This window comes from Molothrus ater, chromosome 4, assembly GCF_012460135.2.
Source record: "Molothrus ater isolate BHLD 08-10-18 breed brown headed cowbird chromosome 4, BPBGC_Mater_1.1, whole genome shotgun sequence".
NCBI classification, from domain to species: domain Eukaryota; kingdom Metazoa; phylum Chordata; class Aves; order Passeriformes; family Icteridae; genus Molothrus; species Molothrus ater.
In genome coordinates, this window is record NC_050481.2 from 62,072,485 (window position 1) to 62,086,069 (window position 13,585).

Genomic DNA, 13,585 nt, shown 5'->3' on the forward strand with positions numbered 1-13,585 from the left:
GTGATAATTTTTAATTGACCTTGAAGTTGACGTGGTAAAATTATTAACATTTAAAGACTACTCTTAGTCTGGCTAAGAAGCTATCTTCACTGAAAGAACATTCCTTTCAGCTAAAAGCTAACAGTGTGATTGTTTCCAATTTCCCACTTCTGAGCTAAGACAACACAGGGTGTGCCACTAATCAGAGCCATCATTCCACACTGCCACGTTTCTGTTTGGTTCCTCAGAACTGGGGCAGCCAGCAAGCTCCCAGAGACATCCTGTACCCCCAAGGACAGACAGCTGCCTCTGCTGACACTGAAACCATTGCTTGTGCTGACCTCTTCCTTTCTGGTCTTCTGAAAGGCAATACAGGTTGGTTCTCTGCAATCTGAGGACAGGGGAGCAGAGGGAAAGATGCTCTCCCAGTGTTCTCTCACTATAATCATAGTTAGTACAGGTTTTGTCCAGCCTGTCCTAATTTTTTTTTGCCTTTATCAGCTTATTCATAATCCCTGGTGGAAAATGTTTTTTTAAATTATTTACCTTCTGGAATATGAAAATAACAACAAGAGAGTGATTGGAAAATCTTTTTAATATAAACTTTGCAAAGCAATGATTAAAATAAATCTTCATTTTTTAAATTATTGAGTAAATATGTATAGTGTGCAGATGTGTTGCTCTTGATCTTGTCATTATTAAGTTAACAGTCCCTCAGATCAAGTTGGACTTGATTTCAAAGTTATTTTAAAACCTAGCACCTCTCAGTGAAAATCCGTTCCATTTTCAGCGTTCATATGGCCTCATTTCCTCCTGATGTTTGTCACAAGCTATCCATCTCAGGCCTATCCAGACTCTTAAAAGCTGTTTGGTTTACAATCTTGACCTCAGCCTGCCTATAACAGGTTTATTCATGCAAAATTCTGCCCACCATGAAGGTCTGCTCAGAGCTTTGTTGCCTTGAAGGATCTCTCCCCACATATTTTTGTATAACTGCAAAATAATAATTAAAAAGGATTAATGCACTGAGAGGAAACAAAACTTCCACAAGACAAATTATTAAGTTAACTTATTGGCTGAAATGAGATTTTGATTGAATTTCTAGATAACAAATGTGAATAATTATGTACAGGCAAGAACAAACAGAACAATAAGCACAAAATTTCAAAGTACTGTAAACATCAGACTTCTGTATAAATCATTTAGACCATCCTTGGATAAGAGCAGGAAACCAGAAACCTTTATTATCTCTGGTTTTCAACTTGACAGGAGTTGTACTATCAAAGGTAGAAATTTGGAAACAAGATTAGATTAAGCCAATCTTTGTTCTGTCCAAACCTGAGGGCTGTGTCTGAAAGCACTCATGGACAGCTGCTGTTATCTTTGTTTGAACACACTTCTGGAAAGGAACAGAACTTCTTTCCCAGTGTGAACTGTTTGATTTGAGCATAAGAAATTCTTCTCTCGAGAGCAGATTGCTTATTTGTCGTTTTACTAATTTGCAATTTTTTTGCGGAAGAGTTAAAAAGAAACAAACTTTGCAAAAGTAGAATTTTAACAATATTTGTTAATTCATAATTAACAGAAGCTTAAAACTTTAAATAACTTTATAGCAAAATCAGAAAAGAAAGAACATATTTTCAGCAGTAAGAGAGCACAGTGTAACAAAATAATAATGTAGTATAAAAGCAGTCAGTGAGGTAAAGTGAAATGCCTTTTTTCTTCATCAAAAGATGCTGTGGTCCTAAATATCTGTGATGACATAAATAAATACTGAAATATAATACATTTAATATTAAATATATTTTACCTTGATTACATGGCCTAATGTCAACTACTTATTCCATTCTAATTCTGATTAAATATTGTCTAACAAGTTTTAATTAATCCTGAAATAAATGTGGCAATACCTTCACAGACTTAGGCTGAGATTAAGATTCACTTTTATGGAGAAATAAAGATTAACTTTTATGGAGAAATTATCCATACCATCAAAAGTTCCTTTTAAAGAGAATCTGAATTCTTCTTTAGGGCTTAAGGCTGCCTATAAAAAATTTGAAATCTTTCTTCAGCTCTAACTATGATCTGTGGCTTACAGTGCAAGGCACTCACTGCAGCACAACACAATTTATCCTGTATTAAAGTCACCTTTTTGTTGTACTTGGATAATCTATTCTTTAAAATACTGTAATTTTTACTAAAATGTTTGCATTGGTTCTTAGAAGGTGCAAAGCTATCAATGAATAGAGGATTAAACTTAGACAGCCAGGAGACAATGATCTTTAATAAGCATTTTGAGTGAGGGATTGGCAGCCTTTTTTGAATTTCAGTTGTGTAAATATTTACACAAGTTGAAAACCACAGACTTACAGGCAATTCAGAAAACCTTCCTGAATTTTATAGAACATGGGTTGAATAGCACTGATTAAAATTATTTTCTCAATGATTCAATGAATTTATAAAAAAGTAAGTACATGAGGAAGTGTTTAGATTCCTAGATGCATTTCTCATATATTATACTCCTAATATTAATATCTAATATTAATAAGTCTCTATGGCTTCTGCATTTGCAAGAGCTAAGAGGTACCCAATGAAGAGCCAGCCAAATCCATCATGACAACTTTATCAGCTACTGATAAGAAATCTCCAGGTGACTGCTAGAGAGGGGATACTATTCTAGGAATGGATCACTGTGTACTTGTACCATATTTTACATTTCTGCCTAAAGCATCTGCTCACAGCTTCTGCTAGAGCCAGAGAAATGTGTTAAAATGGGCTTCTGGCCAATAGAGATACTTTTAACATTCTAACAAACTATGTTCTTTCTCTGAAGAGTTACCTTCAGAGCTCCCCTCCCATGACCTCTTGCATCAATTTAATCCTCAAAAATCTTATAGAAATGGAAACAAAGTTTCCAGTGATGATTACAACCCTCTAGGAGATGGCTGGATAGGTACAGCCAGCCTTTCCTGCCTCATTTGTAAAGACTGCTAACAAAGTAATCATTGTGTTAGGTCAGCTTAGAAACATCTGTTCTGCCCTCTGTATTTCTGGATCACCATGGGAACAAGGGGCAACTTCAGACAAGAATTCACATGAAATACTGAAAACCACGGAGTCTGATGCAGCATTCCTGTCAAACATCCTGGCAGGCTCCCCAGGCTCCAGGGATTGTCTGCAGCATCCATCCACACCAACCCAAACTACTGTGCTGTGACACTGGTCTCTGCAGAATAGTTATCCCACAGCTCAGCCCTGATGAGTAGGTTTGGATCAGTAAGCAAGAATTTTGGGTTGCTGAGATTTTGGAAAAAAGACAGATCTTGAAATATGTAAAAAGAAAAAGGAAGGGAGAGACCAGGAGCTGTTGTAGCCAACTCCATGGTCCACCTACACCCCGAGTCCTGCTTGTAGGTCTGGTTATGCTACTTCAGAAATGATATGGCAGAAGCAGAAAATACACAGAGAAGGAAAACAAGGTCTGTCAGAGGAATGAAAAGGCTCCCATAGGTGGTAAATAGATATGGACTGGGACTAGGAAGTATTTTCTAAAAGTACTCATAGTTAAATTGTAGAAATGATGGTGTGATAAAAGCCAAATGACAGCTGAATTTGAAAATGGATGGGAAAAAATGGAGAATAGCTACATCTGTGGCTACTAAAGAGAATGATACAAACAGAACCTATGGCATGAGACATCTCTTAAACTGCCAACAGCTGAGACATCAGGAAAAGAACACCTCACTTTTTCATCTGTTTCCCAGTGTTCTCTTTGACATCCATCCCTGTCAGCCACAGAGAATTCTGTGAAGTGAATCCAGTATGGCCCTTCTTATGCTCTTAACTCTAGCTTTGTGTAACTACACCAAAAATTTCTCTCAGCCCTTTTTCAGTTCAGTGCAGAGATGCCCACAACAGCAAACTACAGCAATACAAGTCTCCCATTGAAGCATATCTCCAGTAAATGAAAAAGTTCATTTTCTGCTGACATCAATTTAACTCTGGCAGTATTTTCCACTGAAAAATTGACTTTCTTTTCTTTTGTACTTGTGAAATGTCTTGAATATGTTAAGGCTAATTACAGGCAATAATCTTCTTCATGATTAAAGTTACAAATTTTACAATGGGTTTTCTTACCTCTCCACTTGCTTTACCAATGGCAGAATTGAGAATGAAGTCAGAAGGAGCAAAGGCATCAACCAGGGCAACTGCATCATCTTTCAACTGTTTAAAACCAAAAGAGACACATTTGACAACTTCTGCAGTTGTCTATGGCTGAACTACAGAGCAGCATAAAAATTACTTTCATAAAGTACCAGCTTTGGTAATTTAAGAGAAATCCACAATTAGTAGCCTACTTTTATTTCAATTTCTTTCACTCCCAGGGTAACTGCCAAAAAAGACTGTATTTCAAATGTTTTCTTCCTTCACCTAGGGGGTTTTAAACACATTTTAACCAATTTGGTGCTGTTTACACATAAAAACATGATCATTTTGGACTTTAAAAATATAATGACCAGATTCTTCTTTGAAGTGCTGCTGACCTGCAAAGAATATGTTGCAGTTTGGAAAGCTTTAGTGTTAAGAAAAAAACCCCACAAAATCACTTAGAAATTAAATAAAAAGAACTGTGTTAAAATATTTCACTGGCTTTCTAATAAAGATTGCAAGGCCAAAAATGCTATGGTGTTGTTTGGTAGGACATATTGTTTTCCATTTATTGAAATAAATTAAGACTAGATTCAGGGTCAGTGAGTTGCTAAACTTCACAGAAAATTATTCAGAAACCATTACTGTAATATCCTGCTAACTTACCCCATGAAGTACAGAATAATCTGATGACCGTAAGCTATGTATCTCATTTTTAGTGTTTATATACTATATATTTAATCACAATAAACAGGCTTACCCTGTAACAGAGCTTCAGAATAGCATCCTGAATAAATTTCCCAGGTTGTTCCCCTGAAGCATAGCCACCTAAAAAATATTCACAGAGAAGCTTATACCAGTTAAGATTACATTGATAAAAACTTTTTGTCAAGTTCATGAGTTCAGTAGTCAAGAGTAAGTAACTGCACCTGTGTAATCGAACTGACAGTATTTCATTAATGAGCTGACTGCAAAACTCTTAATCTAAGCTATGCAGAGCCTTTTGCAGTAATGAGCTGCACTACAGCATCTTGCTGCCTATCCCTCATCCTCTCACACAAGCACTGGATCACAGCAAAACCTCTTCTCTCTCCATCATCTCTGAGGTAAGAGAGAGACTTTTGGGTTAATTTTTCACTGCAGATTCCTGCTCCTGAATATTTGGTCGAGAATGATTATTTCGTATTAAATAAGCAGTAAGAAAATGCTGTAACATAAATCATCACTAGGATTCCCTGCCCTGGCCAGGGAGTACTTTTTGTACTTTTTATAAAAGTGACGTGCACAGCACATTCAGGGAGCTGACCTCACCTTGGTAGAGCACAGCCAGGTGTTTACTCAAGGACCAGAGCCCATAGAGAGCACTGAGATGCCTCAGCACTGGCTGCAGAGCTGCTGGGACACTGGGATCGTGGCTGTAGTCGTGGAAGCGCTGTAAGGCTGTCTGCTCAATGAAAGCCAGAGCCAGAGACCGACAGTAGTACACCTGAGGAGACAGGGGAGAAAAACACTGAGGAACAAAACACAAACACTGAGGAAAAAAGTACAGCAAAACACAGAGAACCAGTCCTCAGCCTGTGCAGAATGGCATTGGTGAAGTTAGTGGAGTTCTGCTGATTCATGTGTGATGATCTAGTCTGAAAAATTCTTACAGTAGGAGAAAACACTTCCCACAATGTCTGTGCAAAGGTTAGTTATGGAATGTCTCATGAAATGCCTATTAGAAGTAAGATGGAATGCCTATTACCAGTGTAATTTGGCAGTTTCAGCCAGGCTTTATGGCATCAAGAAGCTACATCAGAGAGAAGACAATGTAAAATCAGGGCTGCTGATTTTAGGATTGTTAAGAAACCTATGTGAATCTAAGAAGAAAAAGGTAGGCTTATATTTATTTAATATGATCCAGAGTTTTATAGAGAGGATACAAATCTTCCTATTGAAAAATTATTACAGTCCCTTCAAATAATAAAAAAAAATCTGATCACGTTAGCATGAGTGGATTCTGTTGATGGATTGTAATAGATTGCACTATGGTTTGAAGGAACTATTCATCTAGTCCTTCCCAGCTATCTGATGAGAAAGACAAGTCACCAGTTACTGTTAATGCAAAGTATATAACCTTAGTGATTGTATGTACTAACATAGGAACACTTGTCTACATTTATATACTTCAGCTTTGTTATTTGTGCTGCCATGGAATGGATTGCTGACTGACAACACTCTAGCTGATGAACAGCAGGGGAATATGATGCCATTGCTGTCCTGGCTGACTTGCTGCAATGATGTAATTCATGTTTGTTTTAAGTTGATTTTGTTAAGGTTTGGGTTGTTTGTAGGTTGATTTTTTTCCTGTAGAATTAGTTAATTATTTTAATTCTTTTCTTTTAAATAATTGCAATATCCTTGCATTTAGATCCACGGCAGCATATACAGAAGTCACATTCCAAAGATCACTGTCTCTCTCAACAGCAGCTGCCCAGTGGCACACTTATGTCCAAGCTCAGATACATTTATAAACAGCAAAATACACATCCTTTATTCCCTGCAGCATTAAGAAGGACTGCCCCATTACTAGATTTTTTTTGAGATATGCTAATTCCCTAGTCAGAATGAAATGCATCTTAACATCCCAAATGAAACATTAAGAATTATTTTCCTGTTGTTCTCCTCTATAATTCTATTTTCCTCTTTCCCATTGCTTGCACTTCTGTACTGTTTCTATCAAGCTGTGCCCAAACCAAAATAACCTAGGGATAGACTAGGAATCTCTTCCAGATCCCCCATAGCACGAACAAATATTTTGTATTAGTCAACCACTGGGCTGATAGAAAAGTGTTTCTTCATGCCCAGAAAGTTTTAAATCAAATATGTACATGTCTTCAAAGCATAGCTTGTAAATCATTTTCAAATGTTTTTGAGGCATGACATTTAAAATAAAAAGTCCTGCTGTCCTGAGGATGAATTGTAGAGAGAAAAGAAAAACTAATGACCTAAAGTATATCTACACCTATCTCAAAAGCAGTTGTGTGCCCAAACCTCTTTGAATTTTAAATATAATAGATAAGGAAATCTTCATACTTCTGAGCTCACCATTCTAATGCACTGGCCCAAACACCAGCTTCACCAAAACCTGGCTTACTGACAGGCAATCAGCCTGGAGTTTCTGGCAATTCCCAGTCTGGATTTGACCCTGAAGAATTTCTCTATAAGCTGCTTCTAGGGTAAAAGCAGGAAAGATTTTCTCCCCCTGTTAGTGGTTTCACACAGATCATCCCCTGTTGAAGACAGGCTGGGACTTTCTAGGTGCAGAGTTGAATGTTGACTATTCCTTCTTGCTGTTTTTTAGCTTTGCAGATAAAGTAAATGACACCAGCCATCTTCAGGGAACTGACCAATGACAAATGACAAGTGCTCATTCTTTGGATGTGAGCCAATTTTTCTCATGGAGGTAGTAGAGGAATCTGATGAGCTTGGGGATAAATACTGAAATTTGGAGTTAAGCCATTCCTAGCTGTTAAAACTATCTGGTGAGAGAGTGGATCTGCTGTATGTAAATTGTCAATGTTTCCTTTTCAGGTTCCAATGCTGTCAGTCTGGTATCTTTCATGAGTACTTTGCACTATAGGAATTAGAGATGAAAAAGACCTATTAGGTCATCTAGTTTACCTACCTGCCAGAGCAAGATTCTTTCCTACACTATGTATTTGGCCACAAGTGAAGATGGAGAAGTAATAATAAGATGCTGCAGTGTATTTAATCCTAACAGATTTAGTCTTCAGAAGTTGTGCTATCAAAAATTGCAGACATCACACAGCACATGCCTGCAACTTTTCTGAAGGGAAATATATCCTGAATATATCCTGGAAGATTTCTACTGATGGTAACTGTCATCATGCTAACATGTTCTATGCAACGCACACAGTCAGGTATTAAGTTTTATTAGTTATTTGACTTGCTGCTTTATGGTTCAGGAAATTGTACTTTATGACAAAAGAAGATAAAACTAACAGAAATTGAAAGACTTGGATGAAAAGAAATATATAAAATAAGAAAGATTATTAAGTATTACCTGACAGTTGTTTTTTGCCTCAAAATCACTTTGTCCAGCCTGCTTCTCCTTATTCATTTTTAGGTCACTTTCTCGGAGCAGATAGCAAACCAACCATTTATAAGCTGCTAAAGGAACTATGAAAAAGAAAAAAGCAAAATTTTTAACATTCACAGTTATGATGCAAAAAGTCACATGAAAATTCTATTGCCAGCCCCAGATTTTGTTACTTGAGATGAAAAGTGAAACCATCAATTAATCAATCCATTGACATGTCACTTTTTCCATTAATGTAGATACAATAAATATCTGGGGATAACAGTCAGATTGTGAGGGTACAGTTGAAGACATAATCATGTCTGGCCAAACACCTCTTCAAACTGATCCCAAACTGGAAGACAAGGTGTATCCACAGCTCAGTTTAGACTTCTTACTTGAATAAATTTTGTTGGTTTTTTTTTCAGATGAAGGCTTAGACCTGCAAGGTACAAAGTCTCTTCTGAGAGTACAAGAACAGAAGACAGTCCACAGTTACAGGAAGCATGTGACTTGCACCATTGTTTTCACTGGTGGCTGAATGTAATCACATTTAAATTACTAGCTTTGCACATAATTGTGTCATATTTCTAAGAGCAGCCTAGGACTATAAAGGTAAAAAGTTATTCAAAAGTTATTATTAAGTTATTCAGCATGAAGACCTTGCATGAATCCAGGAAGCTTGTTTCTCAGCTGAAGATTTAATGTAGAGGATACCTTACGGTATAGGGAGCGTTCACATGCTGCCTAAATTAAGGCATTTAGATTAACAGTCCAGTTTCTAACAGAATGGATCAAGAAGCAGATTCAGACATTTTTTAAACTATGGTCTGGTTCAGTAGGTATTGCATGAGAGGAGAGAACATGTGCTGTTGCTCTCTCATTATGTTGGTATTCTTTTTAACTTTTGTGTCCAAGGGCCAATCTGGGCTCAGTGATACACAAATGGGAACAGCATCTAATGTCATACTTGATTTGATTATAGCAGAGTAAAGCAGGAAAACTACAGGGAACTCTTTTTCCACCATTACTAATTTTTCTTTATACAACAAAAAGCATCAGTCAAAAGCAGATGAAATTCATGCCTTTTCAACACGCTTGTAAATCCCTTGTATGGTTTTCTAAAAGAAGCTATTTTAGTGATAGAAGGTAGTGGCAATTAATCCCCTTAGAACTGGAAAACAGCAATACAGTGGTGAAAAACCCTAACTCAGAGATGCTATTTTAAGGGAAGAATAGAGAAAAAGTAATACCTGATGCTATCTTCCATTCCAGAAATTAATTTTGGGGAAATTCATTTTTGCATATGAAAAATGCAAAAATGCATATTTTGAATGTGTTTTGAAATGCAAACTATGTTCTTAGTAAATAAAAATGCATGTAATACAAGAAATGTCAGCAAACATGACAAATATCTAATAAGCAGCACAGGTTGAATCTCAAATCTCTGGATCCTTTCCATTGGAAAGGAATTTAAAGCTCTAGAATCAGTCTAATAACAGCAGAAGCCTACCTGAGGAGTCCATGCAATCTTCAACACTAATGGCTGTGAATTTCCAGCCAAGAATATGATGGTAGTCTTGCAAAAAGTTTATTGTTCCCAAAGGGGATTCAAAAGGAGCTTTATCTGAAATACCAGAGAAAATAAAAATGATTTATGAGAAAAGAAATCAGACTTTTTGGAACTAAAAGCCTATTACAAAGCCATGCATACACTTGACAGGCCAGATGCAATTAGACCATAATACTTATTTTATTATGGCCTAGTCCAGCCAAAAGAGGACTGGTAGACAAGTGTGGAAAAACCTGACATCACTGCCTGTAATTCTTCCCCATAAGATTCAACTCCAACTGCTGAGTTTTCCAGCTCTGTAAGATGCTAGTGAAACTCTTTCCTGGAAAACTGAAACAAAATCTAGAGAACTACAAGATGTGGTGATGGATATTGCTACCAAGTCAGGTGATATGAACTGTTCCAAGTACAATAAATAGACTTATGATGACTTTACCAATACAGAGTCACAGAATCATAGAATGGTTTGGGCTGGAAGGGACCTTCAATGTCATCTTGTTCTAACCCTCCCATCCTGGACAAGGACACTAGACCAGATTGCTCCAAACCCTTATCCAGCCTGGCCTTGAACAGTTCCAGGGATGGGGCATCCACAACTTCTCTGGCCAACCTGTGCCAGTGTCTCATTGCCCTTGCAGAGAAGAATTTCCTCCTAACATCTAATCTAAATCTCTCATCGTCTAGTTTAAAACCAAAGGCCATGACTATCTGCCCATGTAGATAGATAGCTCTTCAGACCTGGATGCAATGCTGAGGCAATTCAGTTGAACTAAACTGCACTTCTCAGGGAGTAAGATATGGCTTAACCTGATTAGGGATGGCAAAACATCTAGCTAGCTGCTGCAAGACAGAAGAAAGAATATTTCTTGCAGCAAATATTTCTGTACTGGGAATGCACCATATGATGGAGTCTGAAGCACATTACTTATGTTCCGCAAAATTATTAAATGACTGTCAATTGCTTTCAGTATGAAATTACCTCCTGATTCCATTAGCTACACACTGTTAGGTGCAGCAAGGTTCCACAATGAATACATACCTCTTATGCAATTCATCCAGCTCATTAAGTAGTTGCTGGTTTGCTGGAGCAGGACGTTGTTATCTCCCTCATATGTGCAGTTTGGATCGTTGTCATTTCGGATTTCACCCAGACGATTCACTTAAGAACAAGTGCACAGTTTAATGTATTGCAACATACTAGTAGAAGCTAAGAGAGATTAAATAATTATTCTGTGACAAAATGCTGTCTATTCCTGTACCTAAAACTACTGCTACAAACAGATGAACTTGAAAATTCACTGATTACCTTGTACAGTAAAGATTTTACAAAAGTGTGGCATTAAACTTGCAAGAGAAATTTTCATCTATAAAATCTGCATCTTTATATTTGAAACTGAGACTGAATTACTTGTACAGTCTGTCCAAACACTGGTGCATATCCTGTATGGGTTTTTTTAAGACTTCGGGTATGAAATAAGATTTAAAAATATGGATATGAGGATAAAACACTTTCTAAATACATTACTAAAATTTAGAAATCATAGCACAACAGAACACAAAGAACACATCAAAATAACCATTCTCTTTCTGATCAGTGCATGCAGTGTCTGTAACTTACTGGCAAGGTAACCATGCCCTCCACAAGCTTCTCGGCACTCCTGGGCTGCCTGCTGAGCAGTCCAAGATGCCAGTGATTTGCTGGCAGCAGACAAAGCATGAATCTCACGTCCCAGATCAGCCTTTGTGAAAAACAAATTATAAATGAGGACTAACTTTCATAGAAATTAAGCTGGTGACCAGCTAAAGCCATAGATACACGTGCTGCTTTATAATGAACAATAACTGGCAATACAGACATAAAAGTCTCTGAGATCTATGTAAGTGCAAAGTGTACACTTTGGTGCCACAGAAAAACCCTGCCACAACTGAGGAACCTTCAGCACCAACTTTCCTATATGAGACAGCAATAATTTGTGTCAGGTAATGGGCACATGGGTGCATCTTAGCTCAGCTGTACCAGCAGGCACAGCATTGAGTGAGTTAATTCACCACCTGCCAAGCTTTCCCTCCCAAAAATGGAGAGCAGGTGGTTGAGGGTGGCCTGTCCAGAAAAAGCTTCTATTCCCTCTGTGACATAAGCAGTATCTCTCCCTAGCCAGCAATAGGATAGTTTTAAAGTTTATTGCCTTACACAGTTCTCACGGATCTTTTAATCAACAGTTTTGCAAAGAGGAGGAAAATTTTTATGTACACCCTCAGAGACTCCAGAGAATCATAGTGGCCTGAATTAACACTAACTCTATTGACCTTCTTCTGAAAATGCATTTGGAATTCTGGTTTTTGGAGATGTGGGCTTGATGTAACCAAAGCTTATTTAAGAGCACCTCCCTGATTGATGTTGTTTGTTTTAAGGTCTCCTGTAGAACAAAAGGAATTCATAAGAATTACATTCTTAAAAATTTTAACAGCAAGATTCTTTCCTATCATGACTTTTTCCTCATAGCCATTGTTTCCCCTAAGATTAGTGACTGCACTGCAGACATCCAGAGATTAAGTATCAGGTAAAAACCTGATATCAAACCTGAATCAAATAGATTCTTCTGTGTTTTGTGCAAAGAGGAGAAATTAAAATACTCTACCATTAGTACAAATTATTTAGTGAGCTTTAGCCGAAAAAAGCTTGAGGACTTAAGAAAGACCTGAGCAATACACAGCAGTACGTAGGCCTTAAAATGTTTTATTGCCAAAAATTATAAAAATATATAAAATTTATATGCTGTAAAAACACAATACTGCAGTTAATTTGATAAGAATCAATCCTTGCACAGAGACTCATAGATTAAACACTTTCCTCTGTAAAGGGATGACTTCCAGTGGGCTGACTGTGGATGAAAAATTCAGTACTAAGGCTCAGAAGTCAACTTTTTTCATTAAAAATATTTATTTTAATGCATGAATTTGAATTTCAAACTCAAGTCAGACTCAGAGAGTCTGTGCAGGAATTAAGATATTTTCAGAAAATCTTTGATATATGCTCCCCGTATAATCATTTACAACAGTCATAAGCTGAATTTACAACATCATAATATATTTATGATAAAAAGTTCTGCAAGAGAACACAACCTTCAATCCCACAGAAATCAATAAAATGTTAATCACTCCATCAAAACTAATCTGAATGCTTTTCTAATGCAACTTCAATCAGTACTTTGAATGCCCCATATTTCTGACACGTTGCTCTATCATTCCTGATCATAAGAAAGCATAAGACTTCTAAATTGGTCTTCCATTTAACAGTTCCCAGATTATTATAGTAAGAACTCAGTGAAGAGGAAATATGTAAACATCTCACCTGTCTCTGACTCCTGTCCTTTGTCAAAACACCTGCAAAAAACTCTACAAAGTTCCCAAACAGGGACTTTGAGAAATAATCTAAGGCATATGCAGCAGCCAGATAAGGTAAAAGACGCCATTGCTGGAAAAAAAAAAAGAATTAAATTGATTTGATTACAAATTGATATATGTTTTTAATAGTTATTATATTGAACCAACTCGTAATGTTTACTGTGTTCTAAATGGAAATCTGCTTAATGGAGAAGAGAACAATAACCACCTATAATATAATTTAATTACATTTAATTATGTCATAGGTGGTTATTGTTCTCTTTATACAAGTTATGGTTATATTGTTTTAGTTCTCACATTTCATGAATTTGTGATAAGCATTCTTTTAAACCTGGGAAAAAGTTCACTGAAGCTTTGGGGACCAAAGACATATTTTTGCCATGTGTTTATAAAAT

General features: G+C 36.8%; 1 protein-coding gene across 3 annotated transcripts in view; it reads right to left on the reverse strand.

Annotated features, from left to right (window-relative positions):
• Window positions 1-556: 556 nt before the first annotated feature.
• The window catches only part of ACOX3 (acyl-CoA oxidase 3, pristanoyl), a 31,888-nt gene continuing 18,859 nt past the window's right edge, over window positions 557-13,585 (reverse strand). For all 3 annotated transcript variants that reach the window (XM_036382122.2, XM_036382121.1, XM_036382123.2), the window contains 9 exons: window positions 13,138-13,260; window positions 11,404-11,524; window positions 10,825-10,944; window positions 9,726-9,839; window positions 8,198-8,313; window positions 5,440-5,614; window positions 4,889-4,956; window positions 4,117-4,203; window positions 557-972 (listed from right to left, as the gene is read on the reverse strand). In XM_036382122.2, coding sequence (XP_036238015.1) covers window positions 853-972; window positions 4,117-4,203; window positions 4,889-4,956; window positions 5,440-5,614; window positions 8,198-8,313; window positions 9,726-9,839; window positions 10,825-10,944; window positions 11,404-11,524; window positions 13,138-13,260 — 1,044 coding nt within the window. In that variant the 3' untranslated portion in view covers window positions 557-852. The remainder of the gene's footprint in view (window positions 973-4,116; window positions 4,204-4,888; window positions 4,957-5,439; window positions 5,615-8,197; window positions 8,314-9,725; window positions 9,840-10,824; window positions 10,945-11,403; window positions 11,525-13,137; window positions 13,261-13,585) is intronic.